At 34.7% G+C, this 27136-nt stretch overlaps 1 protein-coding gene and 1 pseudogene across 2 annotated transcripts; both read right to left on the minus strand.

Annotated features, from left to right (window-relative positions):
* Positions 1-418: 418 nt before the first annotated feature.
* On the minus strand, positions 419-23641 carry LOC120147741 (annotated as a pseudogene).
* Positions 11834-21244, minus strand: LOC120147743 (polyamine oxidase 2-like). 2 transcript variants are annotated; one of them, XM_039161049.1, is made up of 10 exons: positions 20751-21244; positions 19254-19369; positions 18928-19016; positions 18712-18825; positions 18471-18558; positions 18218-18303; positions 18014-18116; positions 17438-17535; positions 12866-13295; positions 11834-12516 (listed from the first exon to the last, which is right to left on the minus strand). In XM_039161049.1, the coding sequence occupies exons 1-10, from the start codon at positions 20788-20790 to the stop codon at positions 12208-12210; spliced, it is 1473 nt and encodes a 490-aa protein (XP_039016980.1). In that variant the 5' UTR covers positions 20791-21244; the 3' UTR covers positions 11834-12207. The 2 variants fall into 2 exon arrangements, with proteins under 2 accessions (XP_039016980.1, XP_039016981.1); XM_039161050.1 differs by having other exon boundaries at positions 12332-12532.
* Positions 23642-27136: the final 3495 nt, after the last annotated feature.

Consider the following 27136-nt stretch of genomic DNA (forward strand, 5'->3'; position numbering starts at 1 on the left):
ATACCATATTTTTTTTATGAAGAAAATGGTGTAATTCTTTATTGGCCAACAAAGTAATTTTGTAATTCGTAAACTAAAATCATTTATGATTCAGAAATTGTATCCCCTAACAAATACATATTGGAGTTCATTTTCTTATATATAAAAATAGACAAGGACATTCTTTTTATGACCTTTAGTTTTTATAAAAATTCAATGTAGTCTCTAATTGCAGTCAATATAGTCGAAAGATAACCTGAAAAATCCAAACCAAAACCTTTCCAATTTAAAGAAACTAATATAATAAATCCAAACCAAATCTACAAATGCTAATTAAATATTTGAAGAATAAGAAATTAAAAAAAGTTGGCATGGAGGAAATAATAATGTCAGAGAACTGTGGAAAACATAATGCAATTATCCCTCATAAAACTTGGTACTCTCAGGTACCATAATAATGTCAAGTTACAGGGATTTCCTAATATAATTTACCACTGACAATAGATTTTGAACACACGACTTAACATAAAACAAACAAGCAGGTACAACATTCATTTTCAGTTCCCCAAATTCAGCCTCGATGTGCATTTTCCTTTAGCATTCAAGAGTCCCGTAGATGCACCTCCATTGCCGCAACTCGTACAACTCCTGTCTGCTAATGTAGTCAACGGCTATTTGTGGTGGCTAAGCCTCTGGCTTGGGTCGGATGGGCCGGATTCAGGCCTTCTTTCCCCATTTGTTGCACTTCAAGTGGGGATAGTATCTTGATATACCACACATTGTTCACAAATTCCCTGATTAACACAACATTGAACGGAAAAAAATAAGCCACCAAAACCAAGAGTTCACAAATTCCCTGATTATCACAAAACATCGATTGAATATATCGCTCCCGTATTTGTCTGAAATATGGTGAAATAACTATGAAGTAAACACTGTTATCCATCACCATTTAACAGTCACGCTATCACAGACAATTATTCAGAAATAAATGAAGGGTGGTTTGGAACTTACTGCCAAGGGTCATCACCAAGGAGAAGAATATCATTCTCCCTGTCAACAAATACAAGCTGCCAGCCTGATCTCTGAGGGTCCTCTAGTTGGCCTTCAAGACCAAACATTCGAGCGAGCTCACAGCGCAACCCATTATAGCTGCTGAACTTGGAAATATCCAATGAGCGCCCAAAGGACCCCGACTTGTGAACCTATCAACAAGAAAAAAGATAAAAAACCCAAGAGAATCACAAGCCATTAGAGAAACTAGACCTAATCCTGTACTTAGCTTTTGAACTTAATAGAAAATCTCACAATATCATTAATACACAACACTCCATTAACTACATGTTCCAGTGACTAAAATGAACCGGTTGATCAGCCAAAATAGGAAAACAATTGCTTTTATGAGCAACAGCGGCATACAAAGAGCTTGCCTTACTGAATATACAGTTGACAGATCAGATATCCATTAAAAGTGATCCACAAGTCCACATTGACATGCTTTGCCTAATCTAATGTGAGCTTTGCAGTGATTTATTAACAACCAGATAAGACAAATCCCACATATTTCATTATCTAAAAACAATCAAACGCATTTGCAAAGATAAAGAAAAGTAGCATCACCTTAACAAAGGTTCCAGTTGGAGGGTTTACTTGATCCACATATTCAGAAGACTGCAAGTAACCTGATTCATCAACACAACTTGAAGTAGTCATGTCTGAATTAAGAGGAAAATCTGTGCCAGAAGCACTTGTGAAATTGGAAGCAGCATATGGGAGAGACAATGAATCATTTTCATTTCCAATATTTTTCAGGTTTGCCATCCCATGCTGCAGCATAAGGGACGACGAATCAATGCTAACCCCAAACAGAAAATTGTTTTGTGGATCAGTTGAACCGGGGTAAGCAGAATACTCTCTTCCTGGAAATGGAGGCAATAAGTTAGAAAGTCCATTTGACTGTGCAGTTCCTAGCTGTTCAACCTGGGGTAGTACATAGTTAGCAGCTTCAGATGAAAGCTGTGGGTCAATAGGGACTGTCTTGGACAACAAAGCAGAAGAGATAATTGGGTTTGACCCATTCAAGCTGAGTAAATGGGAAGCTCCAGCATGGGATAATGAACCTAAGATACTTTGCATTGACGAAACGTTAGATGTGGCGAAAGAGATCCCAGGATGATCTGAAAATGTCTGCTGCTGGCATTGTGAAGCATCAGCTGGCAGAGATGAGGACTGGGCCTGGCTGACTGATACTTTAGGAAAAGCTGGGATTACATTAGAACTCTGATGTTGATCAGACATCTGTGGTGGTTGAAGTGTTTGTTGAGCCTGTTGCTGTTGTTGTTGTTGTTGTTGTTGACGCTGATCACTGTACGAATTGGAATGCTGCAGCGGTTGTTGCTGTTGGCGCTGATCATTGTACGAATTGGAACGCTGCAAAAGCTGAACCTGAGAAGCAGTCTGATTCTCCTGAAAACCCTGAAGAAAAGCATTTTCTGTTTGAGACTGCTGCAACATCTGCCTCTGAATTAGAGCAGAAAACCCACTGGATGTGCTCTGTGGTTGCTGGAATTGCAAGTGAGATTGAGAGCCTATTTTCGATGAATCAACTGTCCTCATTTCCTGAAATGCGGCAGCAGCCATTGCTTGGTAAAGATCAGATTGGACACCTGATATTGAAGAAGTATCAAGCCTTGGCTGCATCCAGGGTGAAACTCCAAAACCTTGGAAGTTTAAAGACTGAAGTCCTTGATCTCCAACCCCTCCTTGAAGCCACATCAGTTGGGAATTTATGTTCATATCACCATCTTTGAAAGCTGACAACAAACTAAACTCATTCAGAACAGAAAAGGAAAACTCTTATTTTCAGGTAAAGAAGAGGCCGTATAATTCCAAGCAAACTTGGCAAAGATTCCAGCATACCATTGAAAGAGGGTAGGGCAGACGGCCATGGTCGTTTCAGACGCATGGGGAAGGGTGACGAATACATGGGAAAGGTTGTTAATGGTTCAATCTCCCACAAGGACACTCTTGGCTGCTTCTCTCCTGCAGTGGATTCATCCCAGCCAACCTGGGATGTAAAGTAACTCTTTCATGTCAGATACTATCCAACACATGCATATTGAAGGGGTAAAAAGAAGGGAACAAATATAATATTGGGAACTAAAATCAAGCACACAGAAACTTCAAACAAACCTTAACGGAACGCCAATGCGAATTTGGCCAGCGAACAGGATCTAAGTCACTAATGCCAGTTATCGTACCCATATATCTGATAAAACACCCAAATTAACAACAATTGACTTGGCTTGCAAATGATACTACAGTCAATTGACTGATAGAAATAAAAGTTTTTACTTAAGGAAAATAAGAAGCATAGTTGTGGTCTTGTGGAAGGAAACGCCATAAAATTTAAGCAATTCTCAGATGTAAGAAAACATTTAGAGAATTAATACCCACCGGCGGACACTTGACTCTTCTGTCTCAAATAGCATTCTAAATCGCATGCCTACAGAAACCCGCGTGTAATAGACTGCTTTAACATATTTGGAAAGAGGAATGACAAACTCTGAAGGACTAGCCCTGTAATCAAGCCACCATAAATGAACAAGATCTCAAGTTGGAATAGCATCAGTATTTTTTAATTAGTATTAAGTAGCTGACCTTGGGTTATAAAAGATAGTGAAACGGCTATTGGTTGCAGCTGCATGAGCTGCAGCAGCAAGAAGACCGATGTGCATGCTATCGCTTGATAAAACCGAAGAAGGCATCACAGTCTGAGGACGATTTGCTCTGCGGATACCCAGCAATAATTGATTCTTCTCATTCCTGAAAGAAAACATGTAAAAATAATAATAAAACAAGGATAATATACTGATTGGCAAGCTCACTTATCAGTAGCATGCCGAGAAAAAAGCAGTAGAACTCAAAAACCAGACTAAACCAAGCTCAACCCAACCCAATTTGACCAAGAGATGAAGAGAAGTCACCTGAATGATGCAAACTAAATCGGTTTGACTTCAAAACTAAACAATGTAGATCAATATGAGCCAAACCCGAATGATAAACCCAAACGAAAATTGACCCTAGTTTTCCCAATCAAAGGCAACTGAACCCACCCAACTGCCACCTCTGCTACAAACAAGGAGGATGCACACCAGTAGGTTCTTTGCTTTAGAAATGAAAAATGGAATTGAATACTTTATTGTAGAAGATATATTCATATACCGGAAAGTTGCAGTTCACAAAAAAATTGCTGCCAAAGTCTAAGCAGGATGATTTCATTATATTATTTCAAACCACATCACAGATTTGACAGCTATTATCAGGATACGTCTCCAGCCAATCACAGAGAAAGGGTACTATGATTACAAACAAAGTAATCATAAATTATGCATGGAAGACAGAAAATCCAATTTACCATATAAAAAGGACCGAGTCACCAGCAACAAGTCTCTTTGCACTAACAAAAACACTCCACCCAGTCGTAAGAAGATGCCTTTTTGGCTGGCCTGCATATGAGAGAATACATACATTGATTAGACTCATTAGAGGTTTTCCACACCCATTGAAATCCAAAACCCTTTTATCATACAAGAAAGCACATATGTAGTTCTTATAGAAATACTACCAGATAAATTGACCATCATTAGCCAATAGTTAAGCTTTCATTAACTGTTTTCAACAAAAGAACCTTACAGCTAATTGATCTTCACAACCCCCTCACAATTTCTAAGCGAGAAAAAGGACTTAAGCACATCAAAAGGGCAACATGAAGGACTTAAAGATAATTGACCTTTCTAAATTGCCAAAAATATTTGTTATTCCTGTCAGACAAACACATACACCGCATTTAAAGAATATATCAAAAAATAAGGAGCACTTTGGTCATTGTATTTCAGCATTTGTTCACAAAACTAGAAACCTTTGTGCCTTTGCAAGTTGAGAAACAACACATATTTACCAAACAAGTAGTCATTCTCATGCTGTAAAATTCACAAAATAACATACATTAATCAAAAGGAAGCAAACAACAAGAAATCATTAACTGTAACATTTTATCAAAAATTTCCTCTTTCAATTTTTTTTCTTATCCATCATAAATAACTTCACTTTGTAAGATCCGCATACTACCCATGCTCTAACAAAATATCTAAACCTCAGCACCAGAGGCTCTTAGCAACAATATAATCAGGAAATAACCAATGCAAATTATAGCGAGGATATATTTAAGGTCATCTTCATAACTTTTAGGAACAACTACATAAAACACCCAAGGGTTAAAGAAATGTTAGAACACCTTCCAAAATGAAACAACAACTTATTCAAAACTAAATGAAGTGATGATAAGCAAAATACAAAATCAATTGAAGTGTGATGACAAATTAAATAACAAAATCATGATAATTTGAAACTTCTCTTAAATATGTTGTGGGACAGAGTATTGAACAAAGTCGTTTTAATCACTCACCGCGAAATACGTGCCTAAATTTCCACTCATTTTCATGAAGATCCCTGGCAATTAACTCCTGAGCAGGAGGCTGCAGGGTGTAATCCTAGAAGTACAATAATATTTAAAGAGAGATAATGAGGCAAACTAATTCAATTACAACTAAATACTATTGAATAGAATTGCTCATAACCTACGAAAACATACAAGAGGAGGAAAGACTTTTTCTGCAGCCCGACGAGGAACAGAAAACCCGCCATGAGTGCTTGTGTCACTTGCCGTCAGTGTTTTACAAAAATAATTGGTTGGCTGTTTGCTGGGAGTACCAAGTTCCGCGGGTAGTAGGTACACATTCTTTTGCTCTTGCTAAAAGAAAGATTTCAAGTCAAGAAGTGAAAAATGAAAAGACTAGCAAGAACTAAATCCCCAAACAAGGTCAAGTTCCCATACCGGACTCAGAGGCTGCAAAGTCATTTGGGCATAAACTTCATCTGTTTCTACATCAGCCTAAGCTTGAATAAACGCCTTGATAAGCAACCAACTAAAAAGTTCCATAAACAGAAAGTAGTCTATGCAGTATTTAACTTACATGCATTGTCACGTTGTGAAGCTGACAGATAAGCTGTGGGGGTAAGCTCGGATAGTTTGGTATATGAGCATCTACTTCCTTGTTGGTTGAAGCAGCAACCTGCAGAGGGAACCATAAACAACGACAGCACAATGAAATAATAGAAAAGAACCATTTGGTTCCTCATAGATCGCTCTTATCATTTAGGAGCTTCAGCTGTTAACTCACCAATTCATACATCAACAGCTAGACTACAATAAAGAAACTTAGCAATACCGAAATGACTTCTTAAAGGAAATTCTATTACTACATGTTGCCAAAAAAATGTGCAGACATCCTTATCATAGCATCAAATTCTATATTGCCTTAAAACATGACTATTTTCTTAAGCACAAAAGGAGAAATAGAATAAAATCTGAAAGAAAGCATAACAAACAAGAGAGCTGTGATTACCTGTTCACTATGACCTTGAGGAAAATATACAACACGGCTTCCAACAGGCGGCAGAGACACCAGAGGACCGGCACATACATGCCAAAGTTCAGAATTCAGACATTTCTTCTCCCCTATACAAAAGTTCACTACTTCATAATTTCAAAAATATATAACCTAGTGCAACTTTATACTTCAAGGAAAATACTTTTTTTAAGAGAGAGAGCGAGAGAGAGATAAAAACAGTTACCTTCCTCAATTTGCTGATTAAACCCTGACGAAGAGAGTCTCATTCTTCAAATCTCAAAACAGAAAAATGGGGGTTTCTTCTTTCTCAAAGAATACCGAAGAAAAAAGAGTAATTGAAACGGAACACACAAACAACCCTTGTTACTGAAGTATATTCAGTAGTGGTGCAACAGCCATAGCTACAAGGAAAAAGAGAACTTACCCACCCCCACCCCCCTTTCTCGACCAGAGGATTCTCAACTTAAGTTAAAATCAACATCCAAGAGAACAGGGAACGACCCTTTACTCAGAACATCTTCATGGAGCTCAGATCTTGCATCTTTTTCACATTCATAAACACTCCTCCCAAGCTAAACTAAACCCTAGTTTTCTTCTTCACTCAGATCTCCACATTCCAAAGCTTTTCCCCAAAGTAAACTAGTATATCACTCCCCCCACCCAAAGTGAGTCTTCTGCCTCTTGTTACTGAAGCTGCTCAGTTGAGTTGGTAAACTAAAAAATAACACTTTTTAATTACTACTTTTTTTTCTTTTTTCTTTTTTTTGTGTGTGTGTGAGAGAGAGAGAGGTGTGAAGGCCTGGACAGCAGCTGGGAATAGATAGTGAATATCTGATATATGAAATCCGCTATCACTTAATAGGATCAGGGTACCGACCTCCTTTTTTCTATTTATTTCTTATAGAAAATATTTGTATATCCTTGCTACAACTTATTGCAGGATAAATATTTTTAGAAAATAAAATAAATGGCTTATTTTTTTCTATCTTCATAGATAGGTTCAACATCGATTGGTTAATTGTTAGCACAATCGTAGATTTGTCCAAAAATTGAATTATTCAAATGCACGGCCAAAGCTTGGGGTGACCTTGGTTTAATGGGACGGTTGTAGGTTTGGTCCCTCTTGATTAGCATCAAATCAATTTAAGCTCTTTAAAAATAAACTTCTTAGTTTTGGTCCTTCAAGTATTAAAATTTTAGTTTAGTCCCTAAAATAAATACATTTGCAACATGATAAATTTATGTTTGGCCCATAAAGTTCTAAAATTTTACATTCTTTTTGTAGTTAACCCCTATTTTTTTTAATTTGACTTCCTTTTGATAACTCTTTCGATTTAAACCATCATAATTCTTTTACATATCCATCAATGTCCAACAAAGAATAAAGAAAGAAATAATATATCGATCGTAATCACTTTTTTTCTATCTCATGAAAAATTTAACTTTGTATTCTTTAATATTTTTAACATTCTCTACAAATGCACAAAAATTTCAAAAAATTATTTATGAGAAAAAAAATTAGATAAAAAAATAACAAAATCAGTCACTTAAGTACTAGTGCACGTATCTGAAACTTATACATGATGAAATGAGTGGTTTTCCTTTTAAATAAATGAACGAATATGAAATTTGTTAAGATATAAATAAACTCATAACACACGAATAACTTCATTTATCCATTTGAATCTACTATAAAATAATAAAATAGACATAACTCCTCAAGATGTTGGTAAGTGTTTTAGAGAAACATTCTAACATTTTACATAAAATGTGATATATCCTTCATACTTACATGGGTGATTTTATCGAGTTTATCTCAATATAAACTACACGAATTAGGGATACGAAATCAGTAAGAGCTCTTCTATAAGCTCATCCTCTCAAATAGATAAGATGAATTCATCAAATTGTTTCACAAAGAACCACTCAATCTTTTATATTCAAATCCATTAAGAATAGTAATTCAACCTTGAGTTCTTTCAAAAAATTCTCGATAAGACCATCCAAACAATGATATATAAACTCTATTTCCAAATAAGTGAATTCATCAAGTCTTCTCGCTAAGATCACCAAAATAATTTGAGATATAAATTCATTAAGAGTAATTATTCATCATTTCTGTTGATAAATTTATCAAGGCCTTGTTAGACATGTTCACATTCTTCTGCTTTCTCAAATTCGGTGAACACTTCTTTATCTGTCAAAAATATTTGAAAACATCCATGTTCACGATCAACCAACATTATTTTCTATTATATTAACTTTGGACACCACAACAATAATCACTTCATCAATGGTATTCTCCGGTACGAATGTTTGTGGTTTGTTATCGTTTTGACAGTATGATCATTGATAGCATTGGTACGCTTTAAGTCCGATTTTGTCACGTACATAACTGATTGATCCAGCGGATTTTTTCTTGTGATTTGTTATTTCTAGACTTTTTAAAATTTGTTGTCTTCTTATTCTGATGTCATTTTCTCTTCGAACCCATTATTCTTGAACATGTTGATTTCAAATTTTTAGATATGTGTCTGAATTCTAAAAATATTAACCACTAAAAATATTTTTCAAAAAAATAATTAAGCTAATGGTCATCCATGGGTGACCTCGACCATAAGTTGTTCATTGAAAAGACTAAAAGCAACTAAATAGTTCATAATCCTCTTAATCTTCGTCTTCATATACACTTCCACAGAAAACAAATTAATGAAGGTTTCGTAATCCTTGGTGTAACCATTCTCTTCGAACTTATGCCACAAGTCCACATGATCATCACAACCCAAATAAATTCTTGGTATTGTCTTTCATAAAAAAAATTCTGAAAAAATATTTTAAAACATAATACCTTAATGACTAAAAAATTTAACTAGTGTTTAAACAAAAATAAGACGAAATAAACCATGAAAATTTTATTTATGTATGTACTATTACAATTTTCGATACATAGTTTCTAAGTATAATATTATAGATCTTGCAGAAGTATCATTTTTGGATTTGTTTAGGTGTTATACTTGAGAGAGATTTTATAAAATGTGTATTGTCTACACTTTTTCAGACCAAGTAGCATGGTCCTGTGTTCAAAACCCATGTATCAAACACGTAACCATGTCTAAAAATCATTTGTCCAAAGTTTGAAACTTCTAATTTCTCATCTTTTGTTTTATTCAAAGGGATTGTATTAAAACATTATTGGTGTCTTTTTCCACTTCCTCCTTCCCTCCCTTCAGTTTGCATATTTGTTTTGTGGACATCTTTAATGTCGTCGTAGAACATCCATTGGCTACCGATAATCTTTTGCTCAAAATAGCTCATGTTTAGAACCATCATCGCTTAGAAAGTGAAGATGAATGGATTCTTGTTGGTGATCAGACAAATGAGATTGTAGTGATGTTTGATGGTTCATTCCATTTGATTTGGACGAATGTTGTGTGAAGGATACAGAGATTAGTTTATCTCAAGAAGATGATGAAACAATAAAAGAGAATAAGAGAAGATGAGATTTATACACAGAGAGAATTCTTCCTTCAATTTTGCGTGACAGTTTATATATATATTTTAGTACTGGTGTCAAGCCTAGAATGATATGAGATTGGCAGCAGTTAGGTCATAGATTGTAGCATTCCGAAAGATTAGAACTCTAAAAACTTTGCGGAACTCCGGAAGTCTCGATATACAGAGGATTGGCAATTTAGGAAGTCCATAAATATGAAGATACAGTTTGTGAAGGAGAAGCAGAGGCTCCTGAAGGCACTCTTTCGTGAATTCAGACACTCCAACCTAGCAACGGAGGCTCCACATGGGAATGACAGTAGAAAGCAGCCAAAAAGTAAAAGTTATAATGTACGTAAAACGACGTGTTTAGCATATGCTGAAAGTATGGTAGCTAGCGATGCCAACCGGATAACGTTAGGCCAAAGGGAGCATAGCTAAATGTGTTGGGAGATATTTTCATGGCAGAGTTATCAGACAAAAGCAATGGTCTGATGCTAACAGCCCCACCATTTTTGTCATCTCCTTGTAGGTTTTGAAGTTGTAATGTGATATTAACTTCCTAAAACCCCAGTGCAGTGTAGGAAAATGATTAGCATTGTTCAAAGGAGAAGGGAAATGGTCATTACAAAGGGTTTGCTATTTGCGGGAGGAATATTATATTATGGGGATAATGTAACATTTCATAATGTTATTTCTGTGCTTGATTTCTAAACATTTACGGGATGTGATAATATAATACGCTCAATAGTAATTATTTTCCTGAATCTATCCTAGCTGAATTGTGTAATGCTTGGTCAATCATTACAATGGCTTTTTTTAGTTTCATATGAGAATAAACTTGAGGATCTTATTTGCATTAATTTAGTGCTTGATATAAAAGAGTTTTTGAATATTTGATTTATTTTATTCATAATTGTGAATTTTGATCATGCGTCTACAATTTCTATGTCTGATATATACTGAAATATTATTGTCTTGGTTGTTAAAATTTGGGGAGAAGGTCGACTGTAGATTTCATTGGGTTGTGGAAGTCCAAAAGGTTTTGATGGCGAGAAGATGAACACACTCATCTATCACAAATAAAACTATCGTTTTCCTCTTAAATCTATTTCTACCTTTAGAGCATATCATTATATCTTCTCTCCCCTATATAAGCCATGCCTTATTTTACGTCGTCATCATGGATTTCTTTTCCAAATAAAATTTGGAATACAGATACTCGTAAAGTAGTTTTAAAGACTGATTATTTTGTTATAATTTATATATTTAAAAATATAAATTTAAATTAGAATTATATATGAATTTTACATTCTTTGAAAATAATATCTTTCTGAATTATGAATTATATGCATACATCATATTTGTAGTGAAAAGAATATATGTATTGATCGAATGACAACATTAATAATTAATTGTATCATATTTTTATATTCTATTTTTAAAATCTTCTGTGATAATTCTTAAATTCTTTTATAATGATATAAAAGGATAGAGATCTGCCTAACTTGTAAAAGTAAAATTTTATTATCTCTAAAAAATATTAGACCGCCTTATTACCCTACATTTCAACAACCAACTGAGCCATTAAAAATACATCATGTATTGCACATCTAACACGTGTATTAGGGGGGAACATATAAAACTTCTTAAATAATTTAAAGTGCTTTTCAACGAGAGCATACCACTTTTTCAATCTTTTAAAATGTAACGCGACATTAGATTCAATTAAAGCTTTCATGTGAATAAAGATGTTCAGTTTTTCTAGAAAAAAAATGATATAATCATGATCATTGAACTGGAACAATTTAAAACAACAAAACAATCGACATATTTCTGCACTTGATAAAGAGAGAAATATGAGCCTCGCCTAGTAGACAATGCAGGGGGGAAACGAATGTAAACCAACTGTTTATTTATTTAATATAAAGCATTTTATCAGTGTCCACCCCACTCATGTAGTGGACGACGCATTGCGCCTTTCATATCCAAAACATATACTTCACTTTGACAAATGCATGCTCCTAGTGCATGCGCAACCTCAACTATTGACTTATTCTTAATTAGATACTCTTACTTCAACCCCCAACACATTAACATTACGAGTTAAACTTGGATCTCATTAAAAGTAACGACCATACACATCAAACCAATCAAAAACGTCTTTGAAATTGGGATCAATGTGTCACCCAAATAGCACCTCCACCATCTACATGTACATGCTTTTGAACCGGGTGCATGTTGAGACGAGACGGGTTGCTACTTACAAACGTGTGATCAAGAGCGGGACGAAAAATCCTCCTTCCTCGCCCATCACTGGCTGGAACAAGTCCAACTCTCCATATCGCTCCAGTACGCGCATCCTACAGGCCTCGGCAGCCATCTGCCCCGTTGAAAATGCACCATGAATGGACCCTGGGTAGCTCATACTGGTTGCCTCCCCCGCAAAGAATACATTATCCACTGGGACCCTTAGCCTCTCATACAGATCATGGGACTTGCCTACCGCATCATAGCTATACGAGCCAAGTGTATTAATGTCTGATCCCCATCGAGAAACAAGATGCTGAATCTGTGGGTCCAAGAAACTTTAAACATTTAGTTACTACCATCATAATCTGAATCGAGTGCCAACCTTGGATACAAATGTGAGCATTCGACAAACAGTAATTTGAAAAAATATCACAATTGAATTTACAAATTCCATTCATTTACTTGCAGGAACTAGGCAACAAAATGCGGAAATTTATGGCAAAACTTAAAATTAACATCACGCAATTTTTTTATATAAAAAAAACCCTTGGCATATGGAACTTAAACAGAAGAATACAATTGATGCATCCTCATGAACCTCCCACATTTTTAGTCAGGAGAACCCTACATATTTAGAACAAAAGTATAGATTCGAGAAATTGACTCACCGGACAAGATGCCTCTGGAAGGATCTTCTTCAGTTGCATAAAAGCAAACTCTGCAGCAGCTTCGTCAGACAATTTCTCAATATCTCTGGCCAGCTGCCCTGCAGGCATATACACAAGGACAGGGTGACCCGTGGCCTTGTGGAGGTTTAGAAAGTAGCTGCAACCATATGATGTCTCAGCAACAACTCCCAAAAACTCCACATTAGGCCAAAACACCTTGTCAAAGTGCAATATTATTTTGTTCTCAATTCCCACTCCAAGATCATCAATTGCTGCTTCCTTCCATTCAGGAAGCTTTGGTTCGAACTTGATGGTCTTGGCTTTTAGTACACCTAAGGGAACAGCAACAATAACAGCATCTGCTACAAATGTAGTTCCATCTTCCACGGTAATCATCACTCCATTGTAACGCCTCGCTATTTTTGTAACCCTAATGACAAATGCATTTCAACAATAGACATGAGCTGATAAACCCATCCATATGTGTAGGAATTATAGAGTTATGATTTGTTACCATTCCTATAGAGATATGATTTGTTATCATTCCTATAGAGATATGATTTTGTAAATAGATTTCTACAATCCCTTATTTTAAAGGATCATATCCTAGGATTATTATTTTTCCTTTCTTAGAGTTTCCTACTTTAGAGAGATATTTTTGTATATAAATATATAATCTGTCATATTGAAAAGAATAAGAAATTACAGAGAATTACTCTGATTTCTACATGGTATCAACTTAGGTTACGGTTTCTTTCCAACCTAGATGATGTCCACAACTTCTTCTCCTACTCCGGAGATCACTTCAAATCCAGAAAATTTTTCTGGTTCTGCTGCTCAATCAGAAGGTAATCTGGTCATGAAAGAACCAGAAGGTAAACCTCATGCTACAGTTTTTTCTCCTCCCAGTCGCCCCCTAATTGGATCCTCGATTCTGGTGCTACGGATTATATGACTGGTAATAAAGATTTGTTTTGCAATTTTTTTCCAAACTTTGGTAAAACTGTCAAAACGGCTGATGGTTCTTTGTGCAAAATAGAAGGACATGGCACTGTTATTCTCAATGACCAGATTGTACTTAAAAATGTCATCTTCGTACCAAATCTAGCTTGCAATCTTGTTTCCATTAGTAAACTTTCCACCGACTTACACTGCTCTGCAATTTTTAATGATATTGATTGTACTTTGCAGGCACTTAACTCGAAGAAGATGATTAGTAAGGCCAGCTTGCATAATGGTCTCTACATTCTTCCTGCCTCTACTAAAACCGAAATCTCGAAATCTTTCACTGCTTTAGAAAAAGTTGATAATGTTATGTTATGACACTATCGTTTAGGTCATCCTAGTTTTCACTATCTTGCAAAAAGTTTTTCTTGCTCTATTTCATTTATAAAAGGCCAAATTCTTTTTCTTGCAAAATTTGCTCTCTTGCCAAACATACTAAATCAATTTATTCTCTTTCTACATATAAGCCTTCTCACCCTTTTGCTTTGATCCACAGTGATATTTGGGGTCTTTCTCGGGTGAAGAATGCTGATAATTGTAAGTGGTTTATCACTTTCATTGATGATCACAATAGGATAACTTGGACTTATTTGCTAAAAGATAAATCTGAAACTGCAGGTGTTTTTACCCAATTTTATAACATGGTTCTCACTCAATTTGGGTCTAAAATTCAACTCTTTAAATCTGATAATGGCAGTGAGTTTTTTGCTAAGTCTTTGGGTGCGTTTTTCAGGGAAAAGGGCATAGTTCAGATTAGTTCTTGTGTTGACACCCCACAACACAACGGTATTGCCGAAAGAAAAAATAGACACCTCCTTGAAGTTACTCGTTCTCTTCTATTTACCACTAATGTTCCAAAATATTTGTGGGGGAAGCCTTATTAACTGCCACATATTTAATCAATCGAATGCCTAGTAAGGTTTTACAATTTCAAACACCTCAATCTATATTTTTGCAATACTTTCCCCATTTTAAACCTATCTCCTACATTCTTCTACTTAAAATATTTGGTTGTACTGTTTTTATCCAAAACATTGCTCCTAATAAGTCTAAGTTAGATCCTAAATCATTAAAGTGTGTACTGGTTGGGTATTCTTCACTTAAGAAGGGTTATAAATGCTATCATCCTCCTTCAAAACGATTTTTTACCACTATGGATATAACATTTTATGAGCAGGATCCCTATTTCACTCAGGCTGAAATTCAAGGGGAGACATGGAAGGATTTTCAGCCACATCAGGTATCTCCTCTTACTCTTCATTCTCAACCTTCAGAATTGCCACCAATTTTGTCCTTACCTACAAATTTGTCACCTGTAACTACTCCCATTGATCCACCGGTAATACCTATCACTACTTCACCCATACCCACTTTAATTACCCTTCCTGAAAATACACCTACTCCCATTCAAAATATTCCACAAACAGCACCAATCAAACAGCTCCGTTTCTATACAAGGAAAATAAAACATATTCCTGAGGCTGTTTTGCAATCTGATGCTTGCCGAGAATTGGATTTGGGTCCAACTGCCGAAATAGAAGAAGAAATCAGTAAGTCCACTTCCCCTACTCTAGATGGCTTCCCTATTGCTATTAGAAAAGGGGTTAGACAATGCACCAAGCATCCTATTGAAAAATTTGCTGATTATAATTCATTGATGCCGTCTTTTCAAGCATTTACAGCAAACTTGGATAAAGAACATGTTCCCACAAGCATAGCTGAAGCTCTAAAGGATTCAAAATGGAGAAGGGTTGTTGAAGAGGAAATTTGTGCATTGGAGAAAAATGCTACTTGGACTGTTACGGACCTTTTGTTGGCTGTAAATGGATCTTTACTGTAAAGTATAACTCAAATGGTAGCATCCAACGATACAAAGCGAGACTAATGGCCAGAGGCTTTACACAAACATATGGGATAGATTTCAAAGAAACTTTTGCACCTGTGGCGAAGCTGAATACTGTTCGAGTACTCCTAAGTTTGGCTATAAATTACGATTGGAAATTACACCAACTTGATGTAAAAAACGCTTTTCTTAATGGCAAGCTAGAAGAAGAAGTCTATATAAAGTTGTCACCTGGCTTAAAGTCTGTTGAAGGAAGTAACAAGGTGTGCAAGCTCAACAAGTCTATACGGGTTAAAACAATCACCCAGAGCTTGGTTCGAGAGGTTCACTAAAGTCATCCTAAAAAACGGCTACAAGCAATCCCTCGCCGATCACACTCTTTTCATCAAGGTAACTTCTACAAATAAGATAGCTATCCTTATTGTGTACGTGGACGAAATAATTCTTACCGGAGATGATGAAGAAGAGATTTGCAATTTGAAGAAGTTGTTAAATAAGGAATTCGAAACCAAGGACTTGAGAAAGCTAAGGTATTTCCTAGGAATGGAGGTGGCAAGGTCAAAAGAAGGACTTGTGATCAACCAAAGAAAATATGTACTTGATTTACTCAAAGAACTAGTTTTCTTGGTTGTAAGCCGATTGATACACCAATGGAGGCAAGCTTGAAATTTAACAAAGAAGATGGGTCCTTGGTAGACAAAGAGAAATTTCAAAGATTAGTTGGGAAACTAATTTATTTATCCTTGACAAGGCCAGATATAGCATTTCCTGTAAATGTGATAAGTCAACACATGACTAATCCTATTGAAGAGCATATGGCAGCAGCAAATAGAATTCTCAAGTACTTAAAGAAAACTCCAGGACACGGTTTATTGTTTAAGAAGACACAAGACAGAACTGTTAAGATCTTTACAGATTCTAGTTGGGCCGGAGACCTTACTGAAAGGAGATCCACTAGTGGCTACTGCACCTTTGTTTGGGGAAACCTTATAACTTGGAGAAGTAAGAAACAATCTGTCGTTTCAAGAAGTAGTGCTGAAGCTGAATTTAGAGCACTAGCATTGGGAATATGCGAAGGAATTTGGCTACTTAACTACTGAAAGAACTTGTCACTAATCAAGAGGATCACTTTGAAATTTTGTGTTATAATCAATCTGCTATTCAAATTGCCAAAAACCCAGTTCAACATGATCGAACAAAGCATGTTGAGATTGATAGGCATTTTATTGCTGATCAAGTTAACAAAAAGACATCCACACTTCCATACATTCCTTCAGAAGAACAAGTTGCAGACATTCTTACTAAGGCTTTGCCAAAGCCTGTTTTCAATAAATTCCTATTCAAGCTGGGATTATACAATGTATTCTCCAGCTTGAGGGGGAGTGTAGGAATTATAGAGATGATTTGTTACCATTCCTATAGAGTTATGATTTGTTACCATTCCTATATAGATATGATTTGTTACCATTCCTATAGAGATATGATTTGTTATCATTCCTATAGAAATATGATTTTGTAAATAGATTTCTACAATCCCTTATTTTAAGGGATCATATCCTAGGATTATTATTTTTCCTTTCTTAGAGTTTCCTACTTTAGAGAGATATTTTGTATATAAATATGTAATCTGTCATATTGAAAAGAATAAAAAATTACAGAGAATTACTCTGATTTCTACAATATGCTACAGGACATACAAATAATGAACCAAATACTCAAGTTACCTGTGGTTCAAGCGGATGTCAATACCTTTGGCCAGTGTGTTTATGACAGGAAGATAGCCCCTGACCATGAGTCCGTGACCACCAGGTAATAGCTCTTCCTAAAGGTAGAACATGGAAACAGAAAGTTGTAAGAAACAAGTGAAAGCACAGGAAGCAAGCCATTGTAGTTGAGGAGCATCATAATAAGCAACTTAAAAGAAGTTCAAGCCTTACAGTTAACATTACATAGAAGATGTATAGATTTGCCAAAGATACAAAACATGTGAGTATTTTCTTCTTCTTTTTTGGGGGGTGGGGGTGGGGGGTTTGCTTTGATGGGGGAAAGGAATCAAACTAGGATTTGTTCCTAATTTTGACTGAAAGATTTTCATTCATCGAGTACAGAGAAATCAAACCAAGACTTTGTTCAACAGTTCAATAACATTCTAGACCTCTACTGTGCATTTGAGTTCCTATTGTCAACGTACGAAGACACATCTCCACTAAATGTAATTCTGGTGCCTCATTGAATAAGTTCGTTAAGAACACAAGTCAATGAACCACAAAAAGCTCGAGAACAATTCAAATAAAACTTGCCTGGTCCCAGCTTTTAAGTGAGATAGTATCAGCATCTGAAGCAAACCAGCCTTCCATTCGACATATGTACCACTGAAGTACCTTATGTTCAAGCCCCTCCAACCTGTAGATTAACAAAGATATTTTGAATATCCAGTTTTTCAAATCTGTGAAATAGGAGATGAAGAAAAAGAAACTGAATAACAGAGTACTATTTAATTAGACCTCAATTCTGGTCTTCTTTCAAAAACGATTGAGAAAGCACGACTTATAGACATATCTTCACTCTGCTCTTTTCTCACTTTATCCGTCTGCAATCATAAAACAAAGAGTGGCAGTAACATCAGGTTGAGACAGAACATCATCATGACAATTCTAGGATTCTTGGAAAAGGAAAAAAAGAATTGTAAGTTCTGTTCTTTAAACAATGCAAGTTACTAGAGAGGCATGAACCAATAAAACAACATATAGCACTTGCCTCTTGCAAAATGCGCTCAAATGCTTCTCCAACCTTAGTGACCAACTCCTGTGGAACTTGACGACCATCCATATCAAAGAGTGCATAACTGTAAAGGTTATAATTTTTTTTTAGAAAAAGAACACAATATCAACAAAAAGCAACCATTTATAGCACGAGGAAATACTCAATGGCAGTTCCAACATATAGAATTAAAAAAAAAAAGTAGCACATCACAAGCGCTCAAATAAATGCTTCTCACCTCTCCAAGTCATGGTCATATAGCACAGAGTTATCACCACTAGTCCGATAAAGCGGGAGTCCAAGTCTACTGATCAATGGTGCCAAGGGATTTTCTTTGGAAACTCCGTGCAACCTGAAGAATATTTTTTTGGGATGTATTAGTCAGATAAAATTTATTTATACAACCAAAACAGGATTGCATGTACACATAAAGAATGGAAAACAGAAAGTGTACCACGAAGCACCAAGGTCAACAGGAAAACCAAATGAGTAATCGGTATGAACTCGACCACCAATTCTGTCCCTGGACTCTAACACCGTAACCTAAACAAACAATTAAACAATATCAAATTATAAGAAACAATAATAAAAAAGCTGCCATCTCCAAATTGACACCAAACGCTTAAAAATTTCAAATTTTGAAGACGGGACAAACATGAATCATTAGACAGAGAGAAAGTTAGCCACGTACAAATAGACCGCCATACATACATGATAGTAATAGAGAAGAGAAATCCTTCACGGGATTTAGGGAAGACCCGAGCTTAGAGGATCCGTTACCTGAATTGAGGCTTCATGGAGAGCATGAGCAGCAGATATTCCAGCCATTCCAGCCCCAATCACGATCACTGACGGTGATCTTGCTTGTCTCCTCACCCCATTTGGATAGCAAAGACCTTAGCAACAATAACCATAAATTTTATTTTATTGAACTATTGTTTTCAACTTGTGTTAAGCTCAAACGAAACTTCCAACATCATGAAAATTAGCAGAAACATGGCATATTAATTTAAAAATGAGATCATTATCTCATCAACATGGCCCCAAAGCATCGTAAGTTTTGTGCATAACCTTAAAATTATTTGAATTAACATTTTTTCACCATAATTTTTAATCACACTTCTTTAAATCTAAACTTTTTCTCAGCTAGGACATGTAAAAGCTCTTGCAGATGGTATTAAAGCTCTCAACCTTAACAATTTTCAGGTTTCTCGCTGGATTCCACCCCGTATGGATTTTTTGAAGATGAATGTCGATGGAGCTGTTAGACTTGATGGCTCAAATGGAGGTATAGGAGGTATTTTGAGAGACTGGAATAGCAACTCCCTTCTGACTTTTTCAGAAAATGTAGGCCAGGGTCCCCCGCCGGTTGCTGAGTTAAAGGCTATTAAGAGAGGCATTGAAATCTATATGTCTTCTTGTTGGGTTAATGTTGGAAGGTTGATTGTGAAAAGTGACTGTAAGTCGGCTGTGGAATGGGTCCATACCCCAGCTTTGGCCCCTGTTTTTATCCTCCCATTAGTTAAAGAGATTTTATCTTTTATCTCGGACAGGGTGCACTCAATTAGATTGATTCCTAAGGTGTGTAATGGGGAGGCTGATAGTTTAGCCAAGATGAGAATTGGTTGATGTTTAGCCGTTTCCAGTGCGTTGTATCGTTTGAGTTTTAGATTTTTGGTTGTCTGTTGAGTAGCTTAGTCTGTTTCGTTTTTTCAGTATAGTGTTTATGTTAAATCTTATGTAATTTCGGAGGAGTAATAAAGTTTCTAAGACACTCTTTTCCTCCTTTAATCAAGAAGGAGGTTTTGAAGGAGGCCTGTCATTCTTATCAAAAAAAAAAAAATAGTGAAGAAATTGTCTTGTATAATAACGTCAAGCAATCTAACATGAAGACACGAAATTGTAGATATATTAAAATAAACAATAAAATAATTATTGGAATTATAACATCTGAAATCCAAGCTGACCTATTAAATAAAATTTCCTCACACAACAATACATAACACCTAAACACTAGTCAAACCTAGAATTAAGATAATTATAACTTAATTAGAAAAAAGGAAAAGCTAATAATTAAAATAAATAACGTTGTACTAACTTAAACAACCAGTCACTTTATTTTATTTTAGTAAAATAACCGCATGTTGTCCAATGAGTCACGGTGTCAGATAAGCTGCATCTCCGATTAATTAAACAAAAAATAAATAAAAACTACCGACATAAGAATGAGAATGGAAAATCAGAAATATATACAATAAAAGATAAGAAACAACGAACCTCCGTTCAATTGGCGATTACTCTTGCCTGAAGACTCCATGGATTAAGGATAAGTCTGGATTAAGATTGGGATTTAAGAGAGGATTATGATTTAATAAAGGTTCAGTGGATCTAATTTCGAAATTAAACAACGAAGGGGGTAATTGAGGCGAGTAATGGAGAATGAAAATTAGGAGACACGTGATGAAATGGTTGGAAGAATTCAACGACGACGAAGAAGAAAAACCCAGATTTCCCAAATAGCTCATGCGAATTCCTTTCTTTTTCCTATTCTATCCCTCCTCCTCTTTTTCGATCCCCGTTTACCCACCGGAAAAGACAAAACAAATAAGTCCGAATCGAGATCTAAACGAGAATTTAATCTCCGGAGTGCTGGTATTACGGGAAACCGGAAGAAAATCTGCAGATTTTCGTTTGGATTTCACAAAGAGGAAGAGAGAAAGAAAAATTAGAAGAAAAATATCAGAAAGTTCTAGAGAGATAATAGATAGCTTTGGTTGAATCCGGGTTTGTTGATTGCCCCCTTTAATAGAGTTGCTGGTGCCCTCCTATGAAAGGCGGGTTATGTGTCCCCACTTGCGCAAGTGGGGAGGAATGGTACTCGCTCAGATTTGATGCCACGTTAATGTATTTTAAGAGGTAGTTTGGGGTATTGGGATTAGTTGAACCATGACGAGAGGTATGTGTTGCATAAACGTGCACAAAAGCGGTGAGGGTTACGAGTGAAAAAGGTGTTTCAGTCATGTGATTCTGATAAACGTCTGCAGCCTGCAGTAATATTGATTGGGAAGGTAAAAGGTAAAAGGAAAAAGAACAAAACAAAACAAAACAAAACCAAAATAAATACGGACAAATTAGGTATGATTAGACCAATTTTATTCGGACAGTCGAATCGAATTTTGTGTTAAATTAGTTTAGGTTTTATACCTGTTTTTTAGTTTAGATATGTAATTTTTTTGCTGTTAGTATAAGTGTTTATTAATATTAATATTGTATGTGTTTGATATGTCATAATTATTAAAAAAAATTATCTATGACTTAAAATTTGATTTATAAATTTTTAAAAAATTTACTTTTAAAAAGTAACTTATTATTAATATCAAACATTACAATTTTTTTTATTAATAGATTAGTTTAAGTGGTAAGTAATTTAATATCGTTTAAGTTTAAGTAGGTTTTGAGTTTGAGTCTTTGTGTTTGTATAAATTTTTTGGATGAAAGATTTACCCACCAAAATTAAGTGTGTGACACGAGAAAATTCAGATTAATCAGGGTAAAATTTTAAAAATTAGACGTGATTGAAATTATATGCATTTATTCATTGGTTACCTGGTTACAATGGTATATGACAAAGGTTATGACAGTCGACATAATAACCTTTAGGGTTAAAAATTTTAATGATATTTTGAAGTTTTATGGATTTTGAGATATTTTGTGAAAAAATATAGATAAAGTATGAATTATAAAAATATTATAATATTTTTTTTATTTTTTTATTTTTTTAATATTATATTGTGGTTATAAAATAATATATATTCACACTCTCTAGATATAATTGCTTAAATTTAAAATATTGAGAGAGAACAATAATCACTTTAACCACTGATACCATCAATGAGTTTATTTATTTTTTTCCGATTATTATCATGTTCAACCTAAAAAGTCGTGATCTTAATTAAATTTTTAGTTACAATTGGTTCTATGATTTTAGCCCTTATATTAATAAGATGTATTTTGAGAATTTTACTTATTATTAGAATAACAATTTTATCAATTATATTTTATTGACTGAAAATGATTCTTTGATGTTATATCTCAAATTTGTATGGGGGATGAAGAGAAAAATAAGAATTGAAGATACTATGAGGCAATAAAGGCAGCTAAAATCATGCGCTAGTTTGCCCAATCCATTTCCATATCGCTGAAAATCACCTTTATCACGAATCATTGAATATATATTTTCCGCGTGTAATTACGTTTAGGGTAAATTATTTATGGGTAAACTATAAATTTAGTACTCTAACTATCATTTTTGTTTAATTGTGGTCACTCAATTATTTTTTGTTTCAAAATCATACTTAACGTTATATTTTGATTTCATTTTGGTCACCCACCGTTAAAAAATTAACAGTGATGTTGATGTGTCACTATAAGGTAATACCATGTTATTATTGATTTTTTTAAATACAACTTCAGCATTTCTGTTGATTTTTTAACGGTGGGTGACCAAAAATAAAACTAAAATGTAAAGTTGGATATGATTTTGAACAAAGTAATAGTTGAATTATCAAAACGAAATAAAAGTGATAGTTGAAATACTAAACATGTAGTTTACCTATTATTTATTTACTCGTCTACTTATTACTTTATTTTTATTTTTGGATAAGCTATTTGTTATATATTATCCAAAAGAAAGAAGGAAACATGCTATAACCAGATTACAAATCAAAGAGACACCTAACCAAAATTATGATATACCCCAAGCAGCACAAACACTAGAATTTACAGGGTTCAAAGAATCAATACGCCTGTCAGATGAAAACAACTCTCAAGATAGGATTTACCCCTCAAACAAGAACGAGCCCAATTCAACTCTTGATCCCACCCAAAGATAGGTCAAACCAAACTATATAAATTAAGGACCCTACCCCAAATGCAACAAGAGAAAACACAACCAAAGAATATATGATTCATGGACCCTAAAGTAGTAGCACAAATTACACAAAGAGGATCAACCATAATATTCATTCTCAGCAACCTATCGCTAGTACTTAGACGATCATGAATAGCCAACCAACCAATAAAAGAGTGTCTAGGGACACGCATATGAAACCAAATTAATTTTTCCAAGGAATATGAGCTCGCATACCTCTAATCCCACCCCCAAATCCAGGTAGCAGACACCTTATGCGTAATTGAGATGAACAACAAGATAGGAGCTGCCATATAACACCCTCAACCCGTATCTGACCCGGATCTGAGTCTGAGGTGTCACATTTACTTTTCAAAGCGTTTTCCTTTACAAATTGATTAAAATTTAAATTCACAATTCAAGAAAATGAATGTTTTACATTAATTAAAATCATTTGGTTTTACAAAACATATCAGAGCTTATACAATTCAAATATTTAGACTACATGCCAACTACATTCTATGTAACAAAATACATGTATTCCAATACATTTCTGATCTGGTCTTTGGAAAGGAGAATCTGACTTGTCTTGCTTCTCTTCACTACATAGTCTCATCGAAACCTACATGTGAAACATTCACATGCTAAGTCTATGACTTAGTGAGGCATAAATAAACTTAAATATAACATCTCATTACTAATTTCTACTATGCACACTTCATGTAATCATATTAAACTATAAAACACATTATGCATTAAAACATAAATACATACATATATATATCATTTCATTGTCCGTATTATTATTCTTATCATTATTAGTATTATTTTCATTATTATCTCTTAGTCATATGCTCTTATACCCAATATTCTTAACCAAACTATATATACATCATTATATAATTTCTATAACATATTTCATATCACACAAAAACATATACATCACATATAGTATATTTGTTATTATCTCTTTATTAGCCCATGCATACTTTTGAGAACTAAAGATATGCGAGTACATAGAGGTTGTGCACATATGCTATCACCACAGCTCATATAAGGTCCCACTAAGGGCATATGAATTTGTCCCGAAAGACCGCGTAGAGATGTCCCGAATGACCATGTAGAACCCTCGACTCTTGGCATACCAACTATACCTCTAGCTCTCATGACACATAACATGGACATTATTATTTCTTTTATCACACATTCACATATTCATATCACATAGGCACATAATCTCAGAGTTCTTTTACATAGTTCATTATCACATTTTCATATGATCACATAGTCACGTAGTTCATTTATACGTAGATCATTTTTCATATAATTCACATGTCATGTAACACCCCCAACCCGTACCCGACTCGGATACGAGTCCGAGGTGTCACATTGACCCGTCAAAGTATATACTTTTATAAAAACCATAGAAAAATTAAAACTTTTATTCTATAAAGTAATTCTTTTACATAAACATATTTAAAACCTTAACAGACTCCATCAGAGCGTACATATATATCATGACTTAGTTACATGTCAACATACTAAATTATATGACAAGATATACTTTACAAAATATTTCTAATCTGAACTTTGCGCAGAGGTATGCTGCTCTACGGATCTGAAACTTGATCTTCTGACTTATCCACACCTACGTGTAAAACATTTACACGCTAAGTCATAGACTTAGTGAGACATGTAAATACATAAAGTAAACTAACAAATGCATGAACATCCCATATAACACATATTATACTTATATACCTATTAAACCCATCACTTACCGGTTTTATCCTTACTTATTTCCTTATCATTGATTCAATTCCATCAAATGAGCATATATTGAACATAAACATATAATATAACTTCAAACACAACAATACATGGATAATTACTATGATCATATCATACATAACCATATCACATATCATATCACTATTACCCATATACACTTGTTACCCTTATTATCATATAATCCTAACTTGTCACTTTTACATATCGTTATATTAAATTATGGTTTCTTTTCAAAGCTCATGCACACTATTGAGAACTTAAGGTACGTGAGTACATATAGGTTGTGCACTATACTGTCACCACAACTCGTATAAATCCCACTAGGGGCGCGTAGAATTTGTCCCGAAGGACCACGTAGATGTCCCGAAGGACCACATATAACATATATATCCCGAACGACCACTATGTCCCGAAGGACCGCGTAGACCCTCGACTCTTGGCATGCCAACTATACCTATAGCTCTCATAACACATGACTTGGGCATTATCTTTTACCTTATTACACATTCACTTATTCATATCACATAGTTCTCTCACATAGCTCTTTATCACATTTCATATGATCACATAGTCACGTAGTTTACTTTCACGTAGCATTTTCCATAAAATTCACATTATTCATTCTTTTCACACATGGTCACATCACATATACCTTTTTCTCATATACATATAACATATTATTTCTTATCTTTTAACATATATTACATATGCATATAATCTTATGTCTTATTATCAATATCTAATCTATCTTATTATACTAACATATCATATATCATTCTACTAGAAGCACATATGAGTCATATTATTTTCATATATATTTTATCATATATTTCATGATCACATGACATATTCTCATAATACAAGCATTTACATAGTTCACACATAAAAATGCATTCAACAATTAAATATATGAATTTACTCATATACCATACATCTAACACCATATCACTACATGTTTATGCTTTAATACTTATATCATATAATATCGGAATTGGACTCATCGCAAGTCTTAATTCCTTAACATAACGTACACTTACTATCATGTACTCACCTGGTCTCAATGAACCCTCTTAAACTCTTATTTCCGTTGCATATCTTACTCTGTCGACCTATCCGAACTTTGCTTTCGATCGATGTCTACATAATCATGTATTGATACTATCAATATCCAATTAATATAATTTAATATATCATTTCATAGACTGAATAACGGTTTATTTCATTTCCAATTGAAGTGCATCGGTGCATTCTTCAGTGCATCGATGCATTCTTTAACATGTGCATCGATGCACTACCATGCATCGATACACAATTTACATTCGATGTTTCCATTTTAAGGGGATACATCGATGCACTCCTCATGCATCGATGCACCAACTGTACTCGATGTTAATTTATTTGAGAGTGCATCGATGCACATTGAAGATGCATCGATGCACACAACCCAGAAATTACATTTTGAGCCCGAAAATTCTTACTTTGACCTCAAATTCTACTTATTAACCCCTCCTTATGCCTTAAAACTTATCTATACTTGTATCAACCTTCTTATAACACTATAAAACTTTACCATCTCCCATAATCTACCATAATTCTTGAATAAAAGAATTTCATTAAATTTTCCATGTGTTCTAAATTCAATTTTATCACCTTTAACTTCTTAATTAACCCATTGAAAAGTCAAATCCATCTTTAAAACTTCAAAAACCTCTTTATATCAAGAATTCATTTCTCAACCCTTAATTAAATTTCCTTTCTAATTCTCTCCTTTTGGTGTTTTAAGCTTATATAAGCTTTCCTTAAGCTTATATAACACTCATGGAATAAAACCCAACTTAAACATTTAAGAATTAATCATAAAAATTAAAACTCACCTTTGAGGTTTGAGCTTGAACCCACGGGAAGAAGAAATGAAGAAGGAAAAGAAGAGTTCTAGATCACTCTTCACATCCCACTTGTTTCA

This window comes from Hibiscus syriacus, unplaced genomic scaffold (genome assembly GCF_006381635.1).
Source record: "Hibiscus syriacus cultivar Baekdansim isolate YM2019G1 unplaced genomic scaffold, ASM638163v2 tig00110940_pilon, whole genome shotgun sequence".
Taxonomy (NCBI): Eukaryota; Viridiplantae; Streptophyta; class Magnoliopsida; order Malvales; family Malvaceae; genus Hibiscus; species Hibiscus syriacus.